At 41.3% G+C, this 26,354-nt stretch overlaps 1 protein-coding gene across 3 annotated transcripts; it reads right to left on the reverse strand.

The window, feature by feature from the left end:
• On the reverse strand, positions 1-24,988 carry lztfl1 (leucine zipper transcription factor-like 1). Of its 3 annotated transcripts, none has more exons than XM_007900833.2 (10): positions 24,815-24,988; positions 20,619-20,743; positions 18,236-18,430; positions 11,933-11,990; positions 10,697-10,768; positions 9,593-9,658; positions 6,955-7,032; positions 2,839-2,997; positions 1,587-1,690; positions 1-747 (listed from the first exon to the last, which is right to left on the reverse strand). In XM_007900833.2, the coding sequence occupies exons 1-10, from the start codon at positions 24,815-24,817 to the stop codon at positions 729-731; spliced, it is 879 nt and encodes a 292-aa protein (XP_007899024.1). In that variant the 5' UTR covers positions 24,818-24,988; the 3' UTR covers positions 1-728. The 3 variants fall into 3 exon arrangements, with proteins under 3 accessions (XP_007899024.1, XP_007899023.1, XP_042188377.1); XM_007900832.2 differs by having other exon boundaries at positions 2,839-3,015; positions 24,815-24,987; XM_042332443.1 differs by lacking the exon at positions 20,619-20,743 and having other exon boundaries at positions 2,839-3,015; positions 24,815-24,986.
• Between the last annotated feature and the right edge of the window lie 1,366 nt (positions 24,989-26,354).

Consider the following 26,354-nt stretch of genomic DNA (forward strand, 5'->3'; position numbering starts at 1 on the left):
ATGGTGTAACATTTTAATTTTAATTCATTTTCTTGTCATGTAGTATACTGTACTTTCAACAGAGCAAACTTACATAGGAAAGTATCAAGCAAATGATCTTAGATATTCCACTTATAGTGAAAATGCATTTAATCTAAATGATGGGTGCAAGTCAGATTATGTCAGCTAGATTTTCTTTAGGTGAAACTCTGTTTTACTTTGAAATTAAGAACAATTTCAGTGGTAAATGTAGTTTGTACTTTATGGCTGAGAAGAAAAAAAATAAAAAGAAAAAAAATGAAATTAATTGTTGGGATATTTGGAGTTGATTACAAGGCAGTAATCTTATCCAATGATTTTCATAGTAATTGGAGCCCGTAGCATTGCGTGACTGCTCTGAAATGACTCCTGCGTACACATATTGTTGATTCACGTTTTATACAATGGCTTTAGTGTGTTTGGGATTTGTGCTGATATTGGATGACTCCTGCTCCATTTCAATGCACAGAGATCAACAAATAATCATTGTGTTACCGTGATATTCTTTACCATGAAATGATACCAGGAACATATAATATAAAAGGTATAATACATGTGGGTGAAATTAAAATGTTAAACATAGCGCCTCGCTGACTAAGATTTTGACAAATCCTCCAAAATATTGAGATCAGATTGAATGTAGTAGGACTTTCTCTCTGAAGTTTCCTTTCTGACACAGCTTAACAGCTGAAAACTGTCACACAATGTTCTTAGTCTTCTGGTTCATACCTGAAGACATCAAACACACAATATTAATGTTCCATTTTAGGAATAATCACAAATCTCAAACACTACTGGTAACAAAGGAAGAGTTTCACACAGGAGTTGACTATTCCATCTATTTACAAAAGATTCCTTCAAACCATCTCTCTTAACATCTAATTACATTAAATCCTTTTAATTTCCAGGGACTTTATTGTTCCTGTTCCATTACCTGTGTTGGAAGTTGTTCCACAAATGCGATAATTACCTAAACAATTTAAATAATTAAGCATTTACTGTTTTCTCTGGCGTGAAGTTATTTGCTTAGCAATCTGTTTTGGTAGACTTCATAAGAATCAGAACGTAGCTAAAGTATTGCTAGGGTTCGCATACACCAGCCGTTCACAAAAGCTGCTTTAAATCTTGATTTCTCAGGAAATATATAAAAACATAAACTGGAAAATAACTACCTAGAACATATCTAGAAGCAGCATTTTACATTTAAAATACTTCAAAATATTCCTTTCCTATGTATTTTCCAGGCACTTTAAATCCGAATGAGAAACAGGAAAGGAGATGAGAGCTTGCTTGGTACGAGTAAACATTTAATAATGAGGAAGATTGAACATATCCTTTCTCAGTCATGAATCCTCTATATATCTAGCATAACATATAGGGTGACCAAAAAGTTGTAGTAACTACCGTATTATCTAAAAAAAATACTAATTTCTTTAAGACTTATTAGACATTGTAATGGTATCACGACTTTTTGATCACCCTGTATATCAAGGATTTTTGTCATTATAGTAGATAAGACAGTTTGTTTTTATTTGCGCATTCTTTTTTGGATTCAGATATTAACTTACTTTGAAAGGCGTTTGCGTAGCTCCTTTATTTGGTCATTCTTTTTTGTCAATATTTCTTTCATATTACGATATCCAGCCGTTTGCTGGAACTTCTTTTCCAATTCCTGTCATTAAAATAAAGAAATGTCACTATTAGAGTGTATTAAAAACTGCCACTCTGTTAATTGATGCTTAGCAATTGGGTGTGACGAACAACAATACTTCTGTTCCAATAAAAGAGAAATACATTTCTGTTTCTGCAGAAGACTCTCTGATGTTTTGTTGCCTGGTGACTTGGTTCATACAGATTTGTTGTTGTTATGGACTCCATTCATACAAAGGAATGGCCAAACTCAGCTGATCATCCCCTCCTATACTGAGGGAGGAGTTGCTTTGCACATGTAAGTTGTTGCCACATTGTTTGGGATCTTGCCTGGGTGGTCATCACCATGTTCTTCTCAGCACTTCATTGAGACAATTAAAATGGCAGAACTGAATTGTGCTTGGAATCTGCAAATGAACAACTTTCAAACAAAATGGCAAAACTCACTGGTTGCCAAAATGTTAATAGTGCATCTAAGTAGATTGGACATCTGGCATACAGAGATTTTAAATGTCTATAATACATTTCAAGATATTTCCCTTATTACTGAAGTAAGCTCACATGTGAATTGAATATTTTGGTCACCATCAGTTTCAAATAATAAAAAATGTATGAAAAGGTGCCTTAAAGCATGAATTGCCCTGATTACTGAGGTTCAACTGTACCTGCTCGGCTGTAACACATGTATGAGGATTGACCATGTGGACTATGATGGAACTGTTAATTTTGTTAATAGTGAGTATCCTAGCCTCCATGATCATGGTTTGTAATCACACTGCATTGATAAATATAGAAACCCAGGTATTAGTCAAACAGTTGTTCATGTTCCTNGGGGGGAATAAGCCCTCCAAAAAAAAAAAATCTGGTCACTCAATCCACATTTATTTGTGGACCACTGCTCTGAGCAATTGGCTGCCATGTTTTGCCCACAAAATACAAGTCACTTTACAATATATTCTGTGAAGTGCATCGAGATGCCATGAAAGGGCACTATATCAGAAGATTATTATTATTAAATGTCAATGCCTTTTTTTGTGTCACCTTGAATCACTGCTTTCTAATATGCATATAAGATGGGAGTAATTATTTGTTTATGGTTCAGTTTTCCTACCCATTTGTTTTCAACAGGAACATATAATTTATGTACAAGGTGGGGTTCCAAATACAAACCTTCTCAGCCATTTCTAGTTGCTCCTGTACTTTGAGAAGGTTGTGTTTAGTAGAAATCAGATTATCCTCTAATGATTTCTGGCTTTCGGTGCTTGCATTCAGAGTCTTCTCAAAATCTTCCCTCAGTGTTGCCACTGTCTTCTCAAGATCAGTCACCTCCTTAGTATTCAATTTAGGCTAAAAGAAAGTTTGAGGTTTCTGGTCACAATGTTCACCTTCACTCATAAGAAAAATGAATGTCAATTGGCAAAATTGACATTTTACCAATATACAGGGAAATATGTATTGAATTGCTCTTTGCAGAAAGAATAAACAAGCATAGGTACATACCAAAATGTCATTCGAGGAGGCAAAAGGGAGCAAGAACATTTTAATTAAAATGTTGTGCTATTATACAAAAAGAAAACAGTTTAAAAGAAGGTATATCAATAAAAGAAATCACCAAGTTTGCAGATGATAGAGAAGGCTTTGTATGGCTGAGGTTTCTGAGTGGTGGTAGCAACTGCAGGGCAATTTGTGTTGAGTGCAAAATAATTACAGTACTTTGGAAGGAAACAGTCAAAAGAGGGAGTGTGTGTCAATTGAAACAGTTACATTCTATGGATTAATAAGAATATAACCATGAAATCATAACAGCCCAGTACTTGGTTTCAGTAAAAACACAACATGCAATGCCCGATTGCGACAGAGAGAGGGCAGAATACAAATCAAATAAATTATATTATAGCTGCACATGGAGTTCTTTAGATCCATCACCTAATAATAGGAAAGATATTGCAATTGACAGGGGTGAACAATGATTCTGTGTATGACAAATTTAAGATACGAGGAAAGGAAAAAGACTTTCGGTGCTTGCATTCAGAGTCTTCTGAAATCTGCTCTCAGTATTGCAACTGTCTTCTCTTAATTCGCAGATGATATTAAGCTAGGTGGGAGAGTAAGCTCTGAGGATGACACAAAAAGATTGCAAAGGGATATAAATAGGCTAGGTGAGTGGGCAAGAAGGTGGCAGATGGAGTATAATGTGGGGAAGTGTGAAGATATTCACCTAGGTAGTGAAAATAGAAAAGCAGATTATTTTCTAGAGGGGAGAGATTAGATAGTGTTAGTGTTCAGAGGGATTTGGGTGTCCTTGTACACCAGTCACGAAAAGTTAGTTTGCAGGTACAGCAAGCAACTAGTAAGGCTAATGGCATGTTAGCGTTTATTGCAAAAGGGTCAGAATATAAGAGTAGGGAAGTCTTGCTGCAGTTGTATAGGGCCTTGGTGAGACTGCACCTAGAATATTGTGTGCAGTTTTGGTCTCCTTATTTAAGAAAGGACATACTCGCCTTAGAGGGGTTGCAGCATAGATTCACTAGGTTAGTTCCTGGGATGAGGGGGTTGACCTATGAGGATAGGTTGAGTAAACTAGGCCTATATTCTCTAGAATATAGAAGGATTAGGTGTGATCTTATAGAAACCTATAAGATCCTTATTGGGGTAGAGAATTCCATAAATTCACCAGCCTCTGAGTGAAGAAGTGTTTCCTCAACTCTGTTTGAAAGGGCTGTCCCTTAATCTTAAGACTGTGACTCCTAGTTCTAGATTCTCCTATCAGGGGAAATAGTCTCACACAGGTGAATCTAGAACTAAGGGTCACAGTCTTAAGATTAAGGGACAGCCCTTTCGGACAGAGTTGAGGAAACACTTCTTCACTCATAGTGAATTTATGGAATTCTCTATCCCAGAAGGCTGTAGATGCTCAGTCCTCGAACATATTCAAGACTACCTCTGTGATTTCCTAACCCCTACCATCTTGCTCACTCCCTCCGCTCAGCGGGCTCTGACCTGCTTCACGGCCCCTGCATCGCTCGCTCCACTATTGGCGGGTAGGCCTTCTGCCACTCTGCCCCCCTCCCTCTCGAACTCCATCCCGCAGTCCCTCCGCCTTTCCCCCTCCCTTGCCACCTTTAAGACCCACCTCAAGACCCTCCTCCAACCTTGTTTTCGATCACCCTGCTTCCCCTCCTGCCCTCCACCCTCCCCGACCCCCAATCCCCAGCTCAGGTCCAAAACTCTATTTGTCCATAGTTTTGGGATGTCCTCCTGACGTGAAAGGCACTATATAAATGTAATTTTGTTGTTGTTGTTTGTTCTCGCTGGTAAAGGGGAAACTGAGATATTTAAACTGGAAGTTTTCAAAATTATGAAGAATCTGTACACTCTTGACAAAGTGTTCAAATAGCACAGGACATGGTTTAAGAATTAAGAGAGAAACAGAGTGCAAAATTGAGCTCAACATTACTGAGCTAGGGAAAATGTCACCCAGAGATCCCACTCAAGATCCCCATCCAGGGACTGAGATTAGAAAATGTTGGATGAGGGTAGGAACAGACTCAAATATCCTTCCCGCTATCAAATAGTCTGACAATACTCACTGTTTGTCCTCACACATGAAGAATAGCCATGTGACTAAGATACTAGAGGACACAGTGCCCAGGTGCGAGGCATCCTGTAATGTAGTGGTTACTGTGCTCGCCGTGCAAGCAAGAGGACAAGGTTTGACTCCTGGACAGGGCGAAACCTTAAGCAAGTTTCCTTACTCCACACACCTCTGTTTACCTCGCAGTACGTAGGAACCCGGTTGTTAGTCGATTGGCGGATTGCTTTCTGGGGGAAAAATTCCCTCAAAACAAAATAATAATAATCATTTGGTCACTCAATCCACGACTGTTTCTGGGACACCCCTCTGCACAATTGGCTACTGCATTTCGCCCACAAAATATACAGTCATCACTTTAAAGTATATCCTGTGAAGCGCTTTGAGATGTCTTGAAGACATGATAAGGCGCTATATCAAATGCAAGGATTATTATTATTCCACTGCCAGACACAGGCTCCAGGTAATGCTTTCCAGAAGCTGTCATCCCAAGCCTTAGTGTGTGTTTCAACGACTCAACAGACATTTTCATTTCTATACAGGGCAGCTTGTGATGTGCCAGCCACCTCGATGTTCCAGAGCTCCAAGTCTAATAGCCTCCTATTGTGCTGAAAAAGTTTATATTTCTATGAGATAATAATACTAATCCTTGTTTTGATGCAGCACCTATAACACTGGAATATCCCAAAAGAATTTTGCAGGGAATTGCTGTCTAGTGTAGTGATTGAATATGTGTGTAGGCAAATACTGCAGCTAATTTAATCACAGCAATCATGAGTTGATTGACTAACTTATTTGGATAACTGTTTGTCTGGACTTAAAAGCTGCCTTCTCTTTTTGAATAGCATCATTAAATCTTTAGTATCTATCTCAAAGGCAGATAAGACTTCAGGTTTTCTCATCCATAGCCCTGGCAATGCAGCACTTTTCCGGTAAAGTCCTGCAATGTCAGCCTGATCTATGAACTTAAGCCCCAATGCGGAGCTTAACGTCTACCAAATCAACCCAGCAAGAATATTTTTAGGACTTCATGATAGTTTGTGGGACATTACTGCATGCAAATTGGCTGCTTTGTCTGCCTACAAGTACACAGTCACTACACTTCACGGTAAAATCCTGAAAAGCACTTTGAGTCGTCTCAGTGGTGTGATAAGCTGCTATGGAGTCCTGCAGCTCAGTGCTCTGGAGTACTACAGCTCAGTGCTCTGGTTAGAGCATTTGTCTTGCAAGTGAGAAACCTGGTTTCTATTCCCAGTAGGGCGAAATGTTGGGCAAGTTTCCTTATTCCACAAGCCTGTTTACCTAGCAGTAAGTAGGAACCTGGTTGTTAGTTGATTAGCGGATCACTTTCCGGGGCTAATAATTCCTCAAAAAAACAATAATAATTTGGTCACTCAATCCAAATAATTTGGTCACTGTTTGTGGGACACTGCTGTGCATAATTGGCTGCTCACCCTGACCATTTCCCCCCTGCTCGGTTCCTGACCCAACTGTACAGCGCCTTGGGACATCCTCCCGAAGTGAAAGGCGCTCTATAAATAGAATCTTGTTGTTGTGTTTTGCTCATAAATATACAGTCAATTCACTTTACAGTGTATTCTGTGAATCGCTTTGAGACATCTAGAAGACGTGAAAAGTGCTATATCAAATGCAAGGATTATAATTATTATCTTCATATCACAAATTTACCTTACCTTTTGGTCTTGTTGAACTTTTTCCAGGTCTTTAACAGTTTTTTCAAGTTTCAACTTTTCATCCAGTGCACTTGTAGCCTGAAATCACAGGTATTACAATTAACACCAGTGTCCCACAAAAGAGAATGTGGGTCCATTGCAACTATCAAAAGTGAATGTGGGTCCATTGCAGGCAGACACAGGAGAAATTATAATGGGGAATAAAGAAATGGCAGAGTCATTTTAAGATATTTAAGATGAGTGGGAGACAAAAAAATTTGCTTCTGTCTTCATATTAGAGGACACAAAAAACTTATCGAAAATAGAGGGGAACCTGGAGACTAATGTTAGTGAGGAACTTAAAGAAATGAACATCAGTAAAGCAATAGTACTAGAGAAATTGATAGGATTAAAAAACGATAAATCCCCTGGACCTGATGGACTGCATCCTAAGGTTTTAAAAGAGGTGACTGCAGAGACACTGGATGCTTTGTTTTTGATCTTCCAAAATTCCCTGGATTCTGGAATGATTCCCAGTGATTGAAAGATCACAAACGTAACGCCGATATTTAAGAAGGGTGGGAGACAAAAAAATGGGGAAAGTCTGACATCGGTGGTAGGAAAAATTCTAGAGTCCTTAATTAGGGACGTCGTTGTGGAGTACTTAGAAAATCATAACATGATTAGGCAGAATCAGCATGGCTTTACGAAAGGGAAATCATATTTAACAAATCTTATCGAGTTTTTTTGAGGATGTAACTAGCAGGTTAGATAGGGGAGATCCAGTAGACGTGGTATATTTGGAATTCCAGAAGGTGCCACATAAAAGGCTGTTGCATAAGATTAGAGCTCATGGAATTAAAGGCAATATATTAGCATGGATTGGAGAGTGGCTAACAGGACGAAAACAGAGAGTAGGGATAAACGGGTCCTTCTCAGAATGGCAGGATGTGACTAGTGGAGTGCCACAAGGATCAGTGCTTGGGCCTCAAATATTTACCGTCTATATCAATGATTTAGATGAGGAAATAGAACTTAACATATCTAAATTCAAGGACAATACGAAGATAGGTGGGAGAGTAAGCTTTGAGGATAGCACACGAAGAATGCAAAGGGAAATGAACAGGCTGAGCGAGTGGGCAAGAATAATAATAATAATAATCCTTGCATTTGATATAGCGCTTTTCACGTCGGGAGTTGACTGTATATTTGTGGGCGAACGCGGCAGCCAATTGCGCACAGCAATGTCCCACAAACAGTCGTAGATTGAAAATGACCAATTTAATTATTGGTTTTTGGAGGGTGGCAGATGGAGTATAATGTGGGAAAGTGTGAAGTTATTCACCTAGGCAGTAAAAATAGAAAAGCGGATTATTTTCTGGAGGGGGAGAGACTAGGCTGTGTTAGTGTTCAGAAGGATTTGGGTATCCTTGTACACCAGTCACAAAAAGTTAGTATGCAGGTACAGCAAGCAACGAGGAAGGCAAATGCAATGTTGGCATTCGTTGCAAAAGGGTTAGAGTACAAGAGTAGGGAAGTCTTGCTGCAGTTGTATAGGGCCTTGGTGAGACTGCACCTAGAATATTGTGAGCAGTTTTGGTCTCCTTATTTAAGAAATGACATACTCGCCTTAAAGGGGGTGCATCGTAGATTCACTAAGTTGGTTCCTGGGATGAGGGGTTTGACCTATGAGGAGAGGTTGAGTAAACTAGTCCTATATTCTCCAGAATACAGAAGAATTAAAGGTGATCTTATAGAAACCTATAAGATTCTTAAGGGTCTTGACAGGGTAGATGCCGTGAGACTGTTTCCCCTGGTTGGAGAATATAAAACTAGGGATCATAGTCTCAGGATTAAGGGTCAGCCTTTTCGAACTGAGTTGAGGAAACATTTCTTCACTCAGGGGTAGTGAATTTGTGGAATTCTCTACCCCAGAAGGCTGTGTATGTTCAGTCCTTGAACATATTCAAGACTGAGGTTGATAGATTTCTGAAGGAATAGAAGGATTAAGGGATATGGGGATAGGGCAGGTAAATGAAATTAGGTTAGAAGATCAGCCGTGATGTTATTAAATGGCGGGGCAGGCTTGAGGGGCCAAATGGCCTACTCCTGCTCCTACATCTTATGCATTTATGCCAAGAAACTTTGGTATGAAATCAATTCAAAAACTAACAGATGTAGAAAATTATCCAGCTCTCCGAGATGTTACCCAGTGTGAATGGTGCTATATAAATGCAAGTTGTTATCCTGTTGTTTCCTGTTGTCAATCGTGTAGCTCAGTGGTTATAGCACTCGCCTCACAAGCGAGTGACCTGGTTGTGATACCGGCAGGCTGAACGTTGGGCAAGTTTCCTTTCTCCACACGCCTGTTTACCTAGCAGTAAGAACCCAGTTGTTAGTCGATTGGTGGATCGCTTTTCCAGGGGTAATAATTCCTTTTAAAAAAAATTGGTACTCAATCCACAACTGTTTGTGGGACACTACTGTGTGCAATTGGCTGCCGCGTTTTGCCCACAAATACAGTCAATTCACTTTACAGGATATTCTGTGAAGCGCTTTGAGATATCTCGAAGACATGATAAGGTGTTATATCAAATGCAAGGATTACTATTATTGTTTTTGTTACTGACAATCAACCATCGTGACACAGTTACTTTACCTGTGTTTCTATAGTTTTAAGCCTGGCTTTTAGTTTTTCATTCTCATCTTGGAGTCTTGCAATTTCCTGCACAAGGTACATAAAATGATAGTATTATTGTACTAACGCACATTAAATAGTACAACATATCTAATCTCTTTCCTCCCACCGCATGAGGGATAGTGTGGCCTATATTCCACCGGAATACAAGTAATAATTCTATTTAAACTCCAACCTCAACTCAACTCCAACTCAACTAAATCCTTGTAAGAACAGAGCTGTGAGTTTTTCTTCTGAATTCAACAAATCAGATATTATACTTTGTTAGTTGTAGTGCAACATCAATTATATTTTTAAACTGAAAACCTAGATTACTTAAATTAGATTACATTGGAAGATTCTCCTCATTTATTCACTTTCCTTTCTTTTACAGTCTCTAAATTTGTCACGCACTGGGAGATACCAAGTACTGTAATTATAAGAAGAGGAGGGAATCTTTTGCAGGGAGTAGAGACTCCAGGTGCCAGGATTGATCTATCAAACTGTCATTTTGCGGCATTAATATTTTGTAAAGGTGTAATCTATTGAACATTGTTTCAACAAACAAAAGGATTGGTTGTTAATTATACAATTCAGACCACCTATATACAAAAGTGTTGATAAATGTGTTGACACATGGTTTACACAACTTGCAAATCAGATTCCTCGGCAGAGATTATTTATTCAGGCTTTACACAACTTTCATACTGCACAAGTTTTTGCATGGTTCACGCAACTTGGAAAATAGATTTTGAAGACATATAATAGCTTGCTTTAGGTAGCAATCTGGCAAACATTATCAAGTGATATTTTTCTTCGTGCTGGCCAAGACTTGGTTGTAAAATGAGTTGATTCAGTTACTCTTTACTGAGCCAAGTAAATCTTAAATCTGCTAATTAATAGGCATGTAGCATACAATCTCCTTTTACCAATCTTTGCCAGGAAATTGTGTTGCCCTCTGTTCTAGGGCCACAGGATGTAGGGCCACAGAACTGTATTCTGTGAAGAAATGCTAAAATTCTGACTCACCATTCAGCTAAAACCGTTTTGACTACCCCTGAATAGCAAACATTTTTCAAGTTGTACCTTGCTTAAGAGTCCAGATGATCCTCCTTCGTTCAGTGGAGCAAGCTTTGGCTTCATGGCTTCAGAGTTTGTCTGTGCAAAAGTAAAACAACAAAAATCAATCCTGATATTATGGTACTAGGTAACATTGCTATACAAAATGCTTCAATCTCAGTTTTCAGCTAATAGTGAGCTTGAAGCAGGTCAAGGCAGGCATTGAGAAATGTTTGAAACAATTACTATCAATTGTGCTATAATAATAATAAACCATTTCTGTAGTTGGGATGTCCTCCCAACGTGAGAGATGCTATACAAATGTTATTTTGTTCTTAAGAGATTTTCCACTCTGATCAGTAACCTTCCTCTGCTTTGCACATTATCAATATATTTAGAGCATGGAATAAGAAAAGATCATTTGGCTAAATATTCCTATTACGTTCACATTTGTTTAATGTGTTCAATCTGGTGAAGAAAGTTTCTTCAAATACTGCCCCTCAAAGAACAAGTACAACAAGCACCAGCAAACCTATCTATTATCACATTCTACAGCTATAATGATTAATGGAAAGTATGTCATCTAATTAGACTAGTGCACACTAAATTTTCTTTGAAAGCATTATTTAAAGAATTTATAGAATTACGTAGCATAATATTCAATGGGCCCAATTAGACTGTGCCATTCAGTCCAGTTCCATTTCAGGATTATAATTAATTTGCGAAGCATTCAATCAATTTCAGTTCAGGCATCAAATAAGGCAGTAGCTATTTTACTGAGCTCCTGATCAATTATCTAAGCACAGTATTCAATGCCATTAAAAATTTAATATTTTAATAAGGAAATAGTCTGAAATTAGATTGTCAGATTCCTTCCTGTATATCACAGGAAGTATGTCACTCCAATCTGCGGATTGATCTACTTTAGAGTGTGAGTTTCCTGTGATATACTTCAGGCTACCACAAGAAGTCACCATTGGTAATTATTATTAACAAATCTCTGTGTCGAGAGCCACCCTAACGTAGTAATAAATAATAATATGGATAGAATTGCAGCTTATGGACCAAGACCTTGCTGCTTCAAATCCAGGTCAATGTTGAGATTGTTGAGTCTGTTCTGTGTGAAACTTTCCATGAAATTTATATGCTGTGTATTTTCTCTTTGCTAGAATGCTCTGGATTCACGGTTAATTTGTGCACCTACATTGAAAACAAACGAGACATAATAAATAATTTCTTTCATTTACACTAATTTGAGCTCACTTTCTTTCCTGAAGTAAATTCTGCCTTTTCAAATTCTGCCACTTGCTCCAAGAGTTCTCTGAAATAAAAAAAAGGAAAAGAATACATGAGCATATGAGTATTTTTTTAATAAGCAAATTCATTTGTAGGATTTTCCAAATACATTTCTATGCCATATAACAGCTATCAAATAAGCTGTTGTAAACATGCAATGCCAACTTTATGCATTACAATGCAAATACAATGCATAACCAATTATGAAATATATATTATATATAGATATCTTCCCACTTGTGGGATGAGGGAAAGCACTGTAGTTCTAAATGATTTATTCATACCGTACCTAAAAGTGGGAATAAATCGACAATCAATATGTACTTTACTTTTTAATTCCACACAGCAGAATAACGTAATGATAGTATTGGCAAGAGTAGACTAAATGGTCTATCTAGCCATGCAATTATATTACCAAAAGGTTTCTATGCCCATTTAATACATTGTCATCTAAGTCATCTAATCTTTGCACAGTAGTCCATGTGCAATATTGTCAAATGCCTTTCTAAAATCCAGAGAAATAAAATCCATCATTTCGCCTTCTCTAGATTTGGTCTATAATTTCTTCAAAGAAATCTAATAAATTTGTAAAGTGATATCTTCCATTTCTAAAGGTGTACTAACTGGCTCTGATTAACATTTGCACATCAAGATGTCTCTTACACCATCATTTCAAACATTTTTCCTACAATTCTTGAGTCTCCGTGGTCTGTTGTTTGATTGGTTCATTCCTACATTTTTTTAAAAATGGGATTTGCATTTGCTATTTTCCACTTCTCCAGAATTAGCTTTGACAAGAGCAATCAGTTCAAAAGCTTTTTATTTAATTTTTAAAAATTATTATGAACAGAAGAACTTACTAGAGAATAACCCCATTATAATGCAATCATCCTGGTCAAATATCTCAACGGCCCTGTTAAAACTATGCGGAAAAAGTACACATTTTGGGCTGTCAGAGAGCTGTGTGCACGATTTTAATGACTTTATTGATTGCTAGCATACTTCCTGCAATGCTGCATCCGAGCTGGGAGTTGGGATCGGGGAGGGTGGAGGGCAGGGGGTGGGGGAAGGAGTATGACCAAAGGTACGGTTGAAGAGGAGGTTCTGGAGACGGGTCTTGAAGGAGGCAAGGGAGTGGGCGAGGCGGAGAGACGGCAGGATGGAGCTTCAGAGGGTGGGAGCAGAGTGGCTGAAGGCCCGCCCACCAATGGTAGGGCAGGCAAGCCGGGGGACGTGAAGCAGGTCGGAGCCCACTGAGCAGAGGGAGCAGACATGTTGGTAGGGGGTTAGGAGGTCACAGAGGTAGGGAGGAGCAAGACTGTGAAGGGCTTTGAAGGTGAGGACCAGGATCTTGAACTGTGGGTGGGGGCAGAATGGCTGAAAGCCCATCATGGGGGATGATGGCAAGTATACTGGACTTCCACATGAAAAATAAACCTGAACTCTAGTAAAGCACATTATAACAGAATACTATTAACAGAGTAATTGGGGAACAGATGCTGATGGTATGAAGCCACTGAAAACCATGGAGAAGAAGTTCCAACAAAGAAATCAAACAAATTTGAAAGGATAGTTTCAGAATTTTGCTGAATCACTGTAGAGGTAAGACTGTTTTTTTTCCAGGATCATGAAAGTGCTTAAAGATTTGTTAACCTATGCCTGAAATGATGGCTAAATAAAGATTATGTTGATGAAAAAGCTTGATGATATTGATCAAATATTTACAATTATGTTTATTTAATTATTAAGTATTGAAATATACATTTTATTTGTGTATAGTTCATTGGTCACGGTGAAATTATACATAAAACACTGTGTACAAAAAATTCAACTGGCAAGGTCAATTGTGCAGTTTAGGCATCCAATCTGCAAAGGACTTTAAAACTTTAGAGAGGTATTAGGTAACACTGCACCCAAAGCAGCAAAGGTTGCACACAGAAGACAACCACTTCACAAATGAAATGACGTTTAAAAACTATATGGAGGACTTCAGGTTAACGTCTCATCTAAAGGATGGCACCTCCAAAAATGCAAAATAACCCCAGTACTGCATTGGAGTGTCAGCTCAGGGTTCCAACTCCTGACATGAAGCTTAAATTAACAACTTTCTGACTCAGGCGAGAATGCTATCAGCTGCGTCGGGCTAACATATGGAAGCTATCAGGTTAGTTGACATTTGGATATCATAGAACTGCACACAGCTTGATAGATTGTTAATGAAGTGATGAAGCAGCTTCACACGCTCCTCCAGTACGCTTTGAGATGACATCAGTCTTGCACAGGTGATAAACCCATAGTCAGATTTTCTGGGATATACATTGTACACAGGCATGGGATCCAGCAACAAGAAAAAGGTCTTCCTGTCATGCAGTGCTGGTTCTAATCCAGGTGGTAAATCTTCATTAGTTGAATCAGATTCCTTTTTTCCTACGAATTTTAAATTCCTCTTCACCTAGTTAGGGTCCTCCTCCAAAATGGTTATTGCCTCAGAAATGGGCAGAACGAGATGAATTTATCTGTGGACATTGGACATAAGGATATCGTTCTATTAGCAGCTTTAGACTAAGCATGTATTGGAAATATAGGATAGCTATGGTTACAAAATGCATGAATGTGTAAAGTCCAAATTCAGTTGAGGATTTTTTTTACAGAGCTTTCAGGTTCCTCAATAAATTTAGAACAGTAAGCTAATTAAGGTAGATATATTGAAAGGCCAAACAAAATATTTTAAAAGTTGTTTTCAAACTTACCAGACTCCTCAGCCTCTAAGGAAGTGCCGTCTTCCCGGTAAAACAGTAGTAATGTTTAGGTAGTGATACACAGCAAGCAAAGGCTGAAAGGAAGTATTAGCCCACTTAAAAAATAATAATGGAAAGCTAGAATCCAGAAACATTGGAGAAGAATGATTAAATATTTATCTCTTATTCATCTTAACTCAGAAAGAAGTGGGAAAGATGCCTTAAGGCATAAACCGTATTCTGAGCACAATAGAGAAGCACAACAGCATACAACTGTGAATACTATTGTGAGAAGGGCAGGTGAGCTTAAACTACACAATGTACAAAGTGCCAATAACAAGGTGCAGATGCATCCAGAATTTTTTTTTGAAGAAAAATGTGTAAAATTCGAAACTCTTTAATTGATATTTTTGTATGTTCATATAGACTTGAAAAGCAGCTAATGTAACTTATTTACTTAAAATGATCACAAGACATACCAGAAAATTAGCAGACCAATAAATGACACGTCAGCTTGGCTCGGATGGTAGCACTCTTGCCTCTGGGGTAGAAGGTTATGAATTCAAGTCCCATGCTGGAATGTTTATAGTCCAGAGCTCACTGTCTGGGCTGACACTGCAGTACAGTTTTGTAGGGAGAGCATAGTATTGTTGCAGGTACCATCTATCACATGATATTTATCTGTCTGTCTTCAAGTGACATTAAAGATCCCAAACACTATTCAAAAAAAGTTTCTCCCAATGCCCTGGGCAACAGGTCCTCATGATAATTAGATATTCACCTCATCACTGTTTTCAGAGCTTTTCTGATACAAATTCTGCTCCACGTGCCTACAAACAGTCTACTACACTTGAGAGTAATTAATGTGAAGCTCTTTGATATTTCGACTTGATAAGGCGCTATAAAAATATATGTTCTATTTTCTTTCTAAATGTACCTTAATTTGTTGGAAATTAAGGTACATTTCATTTCGCCTCTCCTCTGACCTCAATCTTCACGGCTCTGTCCTTGACTGGTTCAGATCATATCTCTCACACCGCCTCCACTTCATCTCCACAAATGGTTTCTTTTCTAGCCCCCGCACAATCTCATGCAGCATTCCTCAGGGCTCTGTCCTCGGTCCCCTCCTCTTCAATATCCATATGCTCCTTCTTGGTGACATCATCCGCAGACATGGGGTCAACTTCCACATGTATGCGGATGACACCCAACTGTACCTCTCTGCCTCCACCCTTCCCATCCTTGCCCGACTCCACTGGCTCCCCATCACACAGAGGATACAGTTCAAGATCCTGGTCCTCATCTTCAAAGCCCTCCATGGTTTTGCTTCCCCTACCTCTGTGACCTCCTAACTCCCTACCATCCTACCCACTCCCTACGCTCAGTGGGCTCCAGCCTGCTTCATGTCCCCCGCCTCGCTCTCCCCACTATTGGCAGGCAGGCCTTCTGCCACTCTGCCCCCACCCCCTGGAACTCCATCCCACAGTCCCTAAACCTCGCCCCCCTCCGTTGCCTCCTTCAAGACCCATCTCAAGGCCCTCTTCGACCGTGCTTTCAATCACTCTGCTTTCCCTGCCCTCCACCCTCCCCGATCCCGACCCCCAGCTCCGGTCCGAAACACTGACTGTCCAGCGCCTTGGGACGTCCTCCTGACATGAAAGGCTCTACACAAATGTAATTTTGTTGTTGTTGTTGTAAAAACATCTTTAAAAGTATATTGAGATAATTCATGAGTTAACACTGTAATACGTAACTAAGGACATCGTAGACCCAGAAAAGAGAGCTAATGGTTAACCTGCTTGAATATTTCACAAACATTGCTGATTGAAGAATATAGTTGTTAGAGACTTACATTTTCAGAAAGAGCTTAAGTTTCGACATTGATTTTCAACCATATTTTTGGTCACCATCCCCCCGACCCCATCCCTCACCTTCCTCAGCTGCCCCCATCCCCAGATCGTGCTCCCAGTCAGCTCTGTAAAATACTTTGAGACATCTTCCGAAGTGAAAGGGGCTATATAAATGTAAAATGGTAACTGTTGGTGATTAATGGCTACGGTAAAGGTCAATGTGTGATGCTGAATGATCATCTTAAAAACTTTTGCTGCTTCCCATAACACATGACACCAGAGTGGCCTTGCAAGAAAGGAGGCAATTCACAGATCTTGTATTTGTTGCCATATAGGAAAAGTACTGTTTTGTTACTTTAGGGTTGCAGCAATTTGAACGGCATTGATCACATTACAATTCCCGTCAATCCTAGATAAACTCAGGGCAGAGCTCTTGCTGATTATTATGACATATTTCTAGTTGCCAGGGGCAGTTGCCATTTGCACAATTCAGTTTCCTAATTAAAGAATCCCACTAAGAAATATTGCAAATTATACTCCAGTCACTTTTCTTAACTTCTAATAGAAGTACTTTGAGGAAAGGAACACCCTCTGGAGTCCTGTAGCTCAGTGGGTAGAGCATTCGCTTTGCAAGCGAGAGACCCGAGTTCAATTCCAGGCAGAGGGCGAAACCTTGGGCAAGTTTCCTTACTCCACACAGAGCCTAATAATAATCCCTCCAAAACCAAAAACAATAATAAATTGGTCATTTTCAATCTACGACTGTTTGTGGGACATTGCTGTGCGCAATTGGCTGCCGTGTTTGCCCACAAATATACAGTCAATTCACTTTACAGTGTGTTCTGTGAAGCGCTTTGGGACGTCCTCCCGATGTGAAAAGCGCTATATCAAATGCAAGGATTATTATTATTATACTTATTTCCCCTTCAAAGTGTAATTTAATCTGTAAATGAACAGTAATTGCTGTGAATGAAAGGTGCAAGTCCTCAGCATTATAAACATTTGATAGCAGGTTTTTTTAACCTTGGTGCGTTTTAATCTGGTAAATCAATTGCAGCAACTGTTGTTCCTCTTCACTATGCTTTAAATAGCTATGACTTCAAGTAGAAGCCCTACAACAGGGTCAAATCCTATGCCAAATCTGAGTCTGGAGGTCTCTTACAACATTGGCTGAAGACTTAAAAATCTGAAGAACCAAAGAGGATAACCTCACAAAGGTGGCACTGGGTTGAGTAATTCAAGGAAATAAAGAGAGAAGGGAAGGAAAATCACACCTAAAATACTGAAGGAAGCATACTGAATTGCTCCATTGGATGACTAGCTGAAATTCAAAGGTACAATATATAATATATATAAAATAAACAAGAGCGGATAATACAAAGAGAATTGAATATGAGGTCTGAACAAAAGGTATACTAGTTATTATTCCATATATATTATGACGTGCCCATGGGCAACACCAAGCAAGAGCTTTTGCAGGGCCTTGCACACTGCTATTCAAATCCGTTGATCAAGTATCAATGTGCTGATAGTTAATTTTATAATGTCCAAAACATTAAAAACAATTATTACTTATTAAATACATTTCAATGTCTAGATTACAAACAATAAAATTTGAATGAACTGTTTTTCAAACAAACTTACAACTCTCTTTGAAATAAAATGACTCCAAAGTGATTTACCTGTTTTCCAGCTCAGAGATATCTGTTTGTAGTTTCAGGTACCATTTCTCAGATTGAGATAAGAGTTGGCGTAGAAGCAGCACATTAGTGTAGGCAGTGTTGATGAGCTCTGACTCCACCTCACTGTGAACCACAACCTGTAGTCCATCTAACATCTCTGTCAGTTCATCCACTGTGAACGTGTCTTCTGTCAGCCTGGCACATACAAAAAGTCACTAAGAGGCTGAATGGAGAACAATTCAAGAGCGCAAATCAATTATCTCTTTTTTCCCCAGAGCCGCTCTAGATGAGCATTTCATAAACACCTCAAGTCAGAAGACAGGCTGAAGGGGAGCATTCTGTATTGAGAGCTAAAGCCTGGAAATAGTTACCAATGTGTTTTTTGTGGGGTGGACAGATGGTGATATAAAAATAGATAGCCTTGGAAATAGATTTTTTTTAGGTCTATTGTATGGAATCTTTAGGTCGATCGCTGCCACAGTGCCAGATTTATCCAAAATAGTGAATATCTTAGCTAATCTTAAATATTTCTCATTTATCACATTGAATCCCTTTAAATCTAAAATGTGACAATAACCATTAGATTTTTTTAAGTACTATGAAACGACTGAACAGTACCCTTCTTCTCTGTCATTGTGCTGCTCTTTCCTAGTTCGGTGGAGTGCAGATGCTTTCTGTCAGAAACTGTGACAGATGAGGTTATGCTGAGGTTTGATTTGAAAATCAGGGTGACATTCCTCAACAATGAAGGGAATATCCCCTGCTAATTCAATAACAACTTGCATTTATATAGCGCTTTCCATGCCAATTGACATCTCGGAGGACTTAATGGATTTGGTTGCAATTTTCTCCCAGGTGGCTGCAAAATAAATCAATTGAATATTCAGTGGAACCAGGCTGAGGAAATCGCTGTGGGGATGAGGAAACAACAACAACAAAATTACATTTGTATAGTGCCTTTCACGTCAGGAGGATCTTCCAAGGCGCTGGACAGTCAGTGTTTCGGCCCCATGTTGGGGGTCAGGATTCGGGAGCAAGAAGGGCGGGGGGAGAAGGAAGGTGATCAATAGATCGGTTGAAGAGGAGGGTCTTGAGATGGGTTTTGAGGAGGCAAAGGAGGCGACAGGACTGTGGTATGGAGTTTCAGCAAAGGGTAGCTGTAAAGGCAGAGTTTGTATACTGCCATTAAAGACAATGAAAAGTCATTATGGCTGTCTTGTAATCCACAACAGGGCTGCTGAAATAAATATACGCGCCTCTGCAGTGTCCAGGGAAAGTAAAATTATCCTCTGAACAACAATCTCCCACAAGGGACTGTACCAAGGACAATTATCAGGCACTGACTCTTAAAGCTTTCAAGTACTGTACTGTAGTTCTTTCGGATTCCCCAATAACCTTTTCCTTCAGAGTGCATTTGTAACAGATTAAGTAATTCTTCAGGGACCTTTTAAACTGCAACCAGGTCCAACTTCAATGGATCCTGTTCCCATGTCTGGGATATTCACAACTGCCTTCAGTTATACCAATGTTACTATATGAGCTCCTCTTTGCGGGTAAGGAGAGGCAGTCGTGTCAGTTGCTGCGATCCTGACAGATGAGGTTATGGTGCGAAACCTGTGTCTGGTAAAACATGTCACATATTGGCATCCTAATGGTCAAATATACTTTCCCCACAAGGATAATGTTAAATTTTCTCTCATGGGATATGGCTCGTGACAGGAATATTATTATACTCAGACAAGAACTTTAAAACTTCAGAATATGGTCCTATAGTAATTCCGCTCAGGCTCTGGGACTTCATATGCTTTCTATACATAGGCCATTAATGAAAATTGCTTAGACCAGTCCAGGGAGGCAACTTGTGTGAATATCCGTAGATAGTTAGAAGTACAAACACTTAAAATCTCTCTTGTAAAGTTGACAATATCTCATAGAGCCTAAGGTACCTCACTTTGCTTTCTGCCACATTAACATTGGGCTTAACCCTGAACTCATGCCCTTGGTTGCAAGATCAGCAACCGTTTCAAGGTCCTCCCTCTGAATATTCAATATCTCACACCTGAGTATCTAATTGGCAAGGTGAAAGGTCCTGCCAATAGTTAATTGACCAGTGAGCAGACTGAATGTTCAAGGTAATTTATTGTGGTGGAGGTAAGTGCAGCTACACCTTGGGCATATCTGCCCAGAGGAACTGACGTTCAGAATTCAGTGTTCAGTTTACTTTGTTGCAGTGAACAGTTCTCTCAGTTAATTATGATGACTGTGATGGGTGGACAGTAGGGTAGAAGGATGGACGAGATCAAATGGGCCGAAGGGCTTTCTTCACCTTGTGATACACAAACATTGCCTCGTGTTGCTTCTTCTAATCAAGCAATATTCTCACCTGCTGTCTTTAAGGTCCTGAAAGCAGGAGTCAACAGTTTTCAGCCTCACTGTTCGTTTTGAACGAGCAAAGCGCATGTAGTTGATTACTTCATTTTGATGGTGTTCATTTAGCCCTAGTTCAGCCTAAAACAAACAATTTTAAAAAAAATCTGAACTATCAAAATAAATGTTCAACATTTAGCAAATCATTTAAATTTGAAACTTAATCTCAAAATCAGGAGTACGGGGAAAAAAACTAAAACTGTTATACAGAATTATAATTGAACACTTTCATATATTGTTTATGTTGCACGTTTTGAGGACTGCAGAATATTGGCTTCCAGGATTTATTCATCCCATGAAGGAGCTGAATGAAGATCACTTGATACCACAAATAACCAGGAGATTTCAGCCATGTGTACACATACATTAACTGAGCTTCATGTCACATACACAACAACATCAGTTGATGCAGGTTTCATTGTTTCTAAATTTAACCCTTGCTAACAATTCATTATATTCTCTGCACTTCAGCTCCAAATCTCCAACGTTTTTCCTTTTTCTGAATAAGATAGATTGCCTTTCTCTTCTAAAGGAACATGAATGCCAGGTCAGATACACCAGTTCAGTGGCTATTATTCACATGTAAGCCTGGAAGTGCGTGACCAATGAGGGGGTGTGGTGGGGGGGGGGGGTTGTGGGGGAGTAAGGTCTGATCTGGGGAGCCAGAATTTCTGGTTGTGTAATTACAATGCCGGAACCATCGGAAAAATCCTTGCATTTGATATAGTACGTTATCACATCTTCAAGACGTCTCAAAACGCTCCACAGACGATACTGTAAAGTGATTTAACTGTATATTTTGTGGGCAAAACGCAGCAGCCAATTGCTGGACATCAGTGTCCCACAAACAGTCGTAGAATTTTTTAAAGGATTATAGCTCCCAGAAAAGCGATCCGTCAATCGACTAACAAGCGGGTTCCTACTGACTGCTGGGTAAATAGAGGCGTGTAGAGTAAGGAAACTTGCCTAATGTTTTGCCTTGCCGGGAATTAAACCTGCTTGCGAGTCGAGTGCTCTAACCAATATGCTACAGGACACCACAAATGTCTGTACAGGCAGTGTAATTGTGTGAATCGTGTAAGCAGAAGATAGCAAATAAGCTTCTCTCAGGATTCAAACTGAATCAAAGTCGGTCCCTTGCCAGTAGAATAGCGAGGTGGGTGCTGCTAGGAGAGTGGCCGGTGGGAGTAACGGTCCTGGGGATTTTGTTTTGTTAAATTTTGTGTGTCCGGCCTGGTCCAGTTACATCCGAATTCCAGATACCCGAGGATTTACTGTATGTACATAAATCACAGCTATATGACCATGGAAAGCAAGGCAGTCAAACCCGATCCCTCTCTCCTTATGTTCACGACAAACCCAATCCTTTTTCTCCGAGTGTTCATGAGAGATCACTGGATGGAGATCAGGAGAGACAACTAGGTGATATTCATGTCCCTAACAAGGGGCACTGAGGCAAACTGCAGTAGTATTCATACTCTTAAACTGGAACGAATGAATCAATTCAGCAAAGACCAGTGATTGAATTAAGATCTTCCTAGGTTGCGAGGCTCAATTCCTCACTCAATAATCTTGTTGAGTCCATCAGAGGCATTTCTCTGCACTTTATATATGAACATTCGTTCAAAAATAGCCTTTACAATTTACAGTAAATACTGTGAAGTGCTTTGATATGTCCTGCCAATACGTAAAATGATATATCAAATGCAAGATTTTATAGGATTATTAGATCTCATAAAATGCTCTTTAGCACTTCCCCACTACAGATATGTAGTCTAACTGTTCCATAATTGCTGACTTCATGTTTTATGCTAGTTTTGAAAAAATTAGGAGATTAATTGCTTTCCCGAAGCATCCGGTCCGAACAATATTTCAAAGCTTAACCTTAACTAGTTGTTAAGGGCCAACTTTCTCCAACTCAACGTTAACAAGACTGAGGCCCTCCTGATTGCCAGGCGCTGGCAGCATCAGCCTCCACGGCTGCACACTCAACCTCACTAAGCCAGTCAGGAACCTGGGTGTCTTGTTTGACTCTGAACTGTCCTTTCTCCCCCACATCTGCGCAATGACCGTCACTGCTCACCACCACCTCCGCAACATTGCCAGACTCCGCCACTGCCTCACCCCTCAGGCTGCCAAAACCCTCATCCACGCATTCGTCACATCAAGGCTCGATTACGGGAACTCCCTCCTCATCGGCCTTCCCAACTCTTCCCTTCACAAGCTGCAGGTCATCCAAAACTCTGCAGCTCGTGTACTCTCACGCACCAGGCTCCGTGACCCCATCACTCCCACCCTCGCCCGACTCCACTGGCTCCCCATCCCCCAGAGGATCAAGTTCAAGATCCTCGTCCTCACCTTTAAGGCCATCCATGGCCTTGCTCCCTCCTACCTCTCTGACCTGCTGACTCCCTACCAACCTGCCCGCTCACTCCGTTCAGTGGGCCCCGGTCTGCTCCATGTCTCCTGCCTTACCATCAGTGGCCGAGCTTTCAGCCTCTCTGCCCCCACACTCTGGAACTCCATCCCACGGTCCCTTCGCCTCACTTCCTCCTTTGCCTCCTTCAAGGCCGGTCTCAAGACCCTTCTCTTCGACCGTGCCTTTGGTCTCCCTCCCACCTGTCTGCCTTCCCTCACCCCTACACCACCCCTCCCCCATTGCTCGAGCTCCGACATCTGACTGTTCAGAGCTTTGGGACGTCCTCCCGACGTGAAAGGCGCTCTATAAATGTAATTTTGTTGTTGTTATTAATTTAATCTAGAATTTATGCTAAATAATTCAGATGCTCTATAAAAATTTCAATTCTTAACTTTTTCCCCCCATAAGATATACTCACTGTCCTCTACATAGCTAATAGATTCCTGAATTGAAATGACTGGATCTGAAATTCAACTTGGATTCACAGTTCATTAACATGTTTACATTTTCCCGATTCTGTGCAATATTTATTACCCATTTGTATCTTAAAGGACTGATCTAATCTTTAGTACTTTTGCCTACTCCTTTACATGGTTCTTACAAAAATCGATGGGATCACACTTTTTATGATTTACATTCTGTCTTCAATTAATTGTCCTCTTGACACCTTGCAATACGCTCACTTATCCTGAACTGGTTTTAACTCTTAGACCTCATCACTTTCTGCTTGTTTACATTATTTAAAAACACTTTAAACTTCATTCTGGCTTTGCAATCTAGGTTTCTTCCCATTCCAAACGCTTACCGCAGAAAAGCTTTGAAACAATCCTTTGTTTCGCTTCTATTTTCCAGTCTGGGCTCTCACTTGAGTTACAACAAGAGTGTTTTTTCGCAGCCCCAAACTTTCGCCGCCAGCATCTTTTGACCACAGCAAGTGCTGCTGCATCTTAATTGAGGATGTTGTTGCATTGATAATAATAACCTCTGCAGTTGGTATAGCACTTATCACGTTGTGGAAACGTCTCAAAGTGCTTCAGAGGATATATGTAAAGTGTATATATATATATATATGTAAAATATGTAAAGACTGTTGTGCTAAACACAGCAGCCAATTGCAAATTGGCACAACAATGTCCCATAAACAACCACGGAGTGAGGGACGGATTTTATTGGGAGGGATTTGCTGACCAATATTTGAATACAATATTAAATCTAATTATAGCCTTCACTCCGCGCTAACTACTGAACCCAGTGAAGCATCTGCTGTGCCTCACGCACTGAAAGCGGAGGCTCACAGCCTCAATGCGGGGAGTGCCGAGCCAGGCCAGGCCAGGCCCAGACAGTGCCCCGGGCCGGCCTGCCCTGCCCTGCCCAGCCCTGCCTCCCTGCCCCGCCAGCCCTGCCCAGCCCTGCCCTCCCTGCCCCGCCAGCCCTGCCCCGCCAGCCCTGCCCTCCCTCCCTCCCTGCCAGCCCTGCCCCGCCAGCCCTGCCCTCCCTCCCTGCCAGCCCTACCCTCCCTCCCCTGCCAGCCCTGCCCTCCCTCCCCTGCCAGCCCTGCCCTCCCTCCCTGCCAGCCCTACCCTCCCTCCCCTGCCAGCCCTGCCCTGCCCTGCCCTGCCCGCCAGCCCTGCCCTGCCCTGCCCCGCCAGCCCTGCCCTCCCTCCCTGCCCCGCCAGCCCTGCCCTCCCTGCCCTGCCTGGGGACTGAACAAAGCCACAGCTTGGGGCACTCACCATGGCCGGGCTTCAGGCGCTGCAGAGTGACTCCTCACGCGAGCCGCCCTGACCGTTACAGCGCAGCCTCTCCCCCCCCCCCGTGTGTACTGTGCACAGCTCCAGCCTCCTCACCGCCGCCGCCTCTCGTCGCCCAGGAAACGGCCCTCACAGCCACTGCGCATGTCACGCCAGACAAACCATTCCGCCCAATACTCCCCCTGAAGTAGCCCAATGTGAGGCATTGATCCAACGGTGTCCATCCCGCACCTCCAATGGGGCAGCGGAGCAGATCAGAGCGGCCGATTAGGTCCTAATACATTTGCAAAGGTGTAAGAAAGCGTCTCCACGAAATCTGTTTCGCAGGTTTCAACTCTCGACGTGTTTTTTTCTTTAAAAAAATTAGCACGCGATTTTTTTTTACACACGCGCCGCGCGTGCGCGCGCAGCCAAAAAACACAAAAAAAACCGCCCAATTTGGGCGTGAATCCGCCCGACCTGGACACGTCGTGCACGTCATTCCTCGGACCAGACACCCACGTGACCACACGCAACAATCGCTGCCCCCCCCCCCCCCACCACGTGTGTTGGTCACACAGGGTCACTTTGGATCATGAAGGCTCCTTTGGTCCCAACCTCTGAGACCCTCCGCCCTCACCTCCTTCTCTCACCTCCTTCAGTGTCCGTCTCAAGACCTTCCTCTTTGACCACACGTTCATAGAATCCTAGAACTATGCAGCGCAGAAGGAGGCCATTCGGCCCACCGTGTCTGTCGCCGGCTCTTTCAAAAGAGCTGTCCAAATCAATCCCACTCCCCCGCGCTCTCCCCAGAGCCCTGCAAACCTGTCCTCCCCCAACCATCCTCGATCATCTTCACCACCCATCTGGGCTCCCATCTGCCCCAAATCCAATCCCCAGCTCGGATCCACCAATCAACTAACAACCGGGTTCCTACTTACTGCTTGGTAAACAGGAGTGTGGAGTAAGGAAACTTGCCTAATCTTTTGACCTGCCCGGGAATTGAACCCAGGTCCTCTCACTTGCGAGCAGAGTGCTCTAACCACTATACTACAGGACTCCACAGTTACATATAGATCCCATGGCACTATTCAAAAAGTGAAGGGAGTTTGACCTAGTGTCCTGGCTAACAATACCCTCAAAATAAAAATTGGTGATTCACTTCATTCATGGTTGCCCTCTTCACCTCACCTAGTTAATAAGAAACCTTGGTGTCCTTTTCAACCATCAGCTATCCTTCGAACCCCACATTTGTACCGTGACCCATTCCACCTTTCCCCACTTCTGCAACATTGCCCGCCTCCGCCACTGCCTCTCACCGCAAGCCGCAGAGACCCTGATCCACGCTTTCATCATGTCCCGGCTTGCCTCCGCCAACTGCCTGCTCACTGGACTTCCCAACTCTTCCCTTCACAAGCTGCAGATTATTCAGAATTCTGTAGCTTGTGTCCTCTCCCACACCAGGCTCCTTGAACCAATCTCCCCCGTTCTGGCCTGGCTTCACTAGATCCCCATCCCTCAGAGAATCAAGGTCAAAATCCTT

The sequence above is a fragment of the Callorhinchus milii genome, unplaced genomic scaffold (assembly GCF_018977255.1).
Source record: "Callorhinchus milii isolate IMCB2004 unplaced genomic scaffold, IMCB_Cmil_1.0 Scaffold2, whole genome shotgun sequence".
Taxonomy (NCBI): Eukaryota; Metazoa; Chordata; class Chondrichthyes; order Chimaeriformes; family Callorhinchidae; genus Callorhinchus; species Callorhinchus milii.

Excerpts from the sequence above, each read along its gene's own strand:
- lztfl1 (XM_007900832.2), bottom strand. Across the intron at positions 7,033-9,592 it reads TTAAAACTATAGAAACACAG|GCTACAAGTGCACTGGATGA; the intron begins GTAAAGTAACTG and ends CTGTGATTTCAG. Across the intron at positions 3,016-6,954 it reads AAGTTCAACAAGACCAAAAG|CCTAAATTGAATACTAAGGA; the intron begins GTAAGGTAAATT and ends ACTTTCTTTTAG.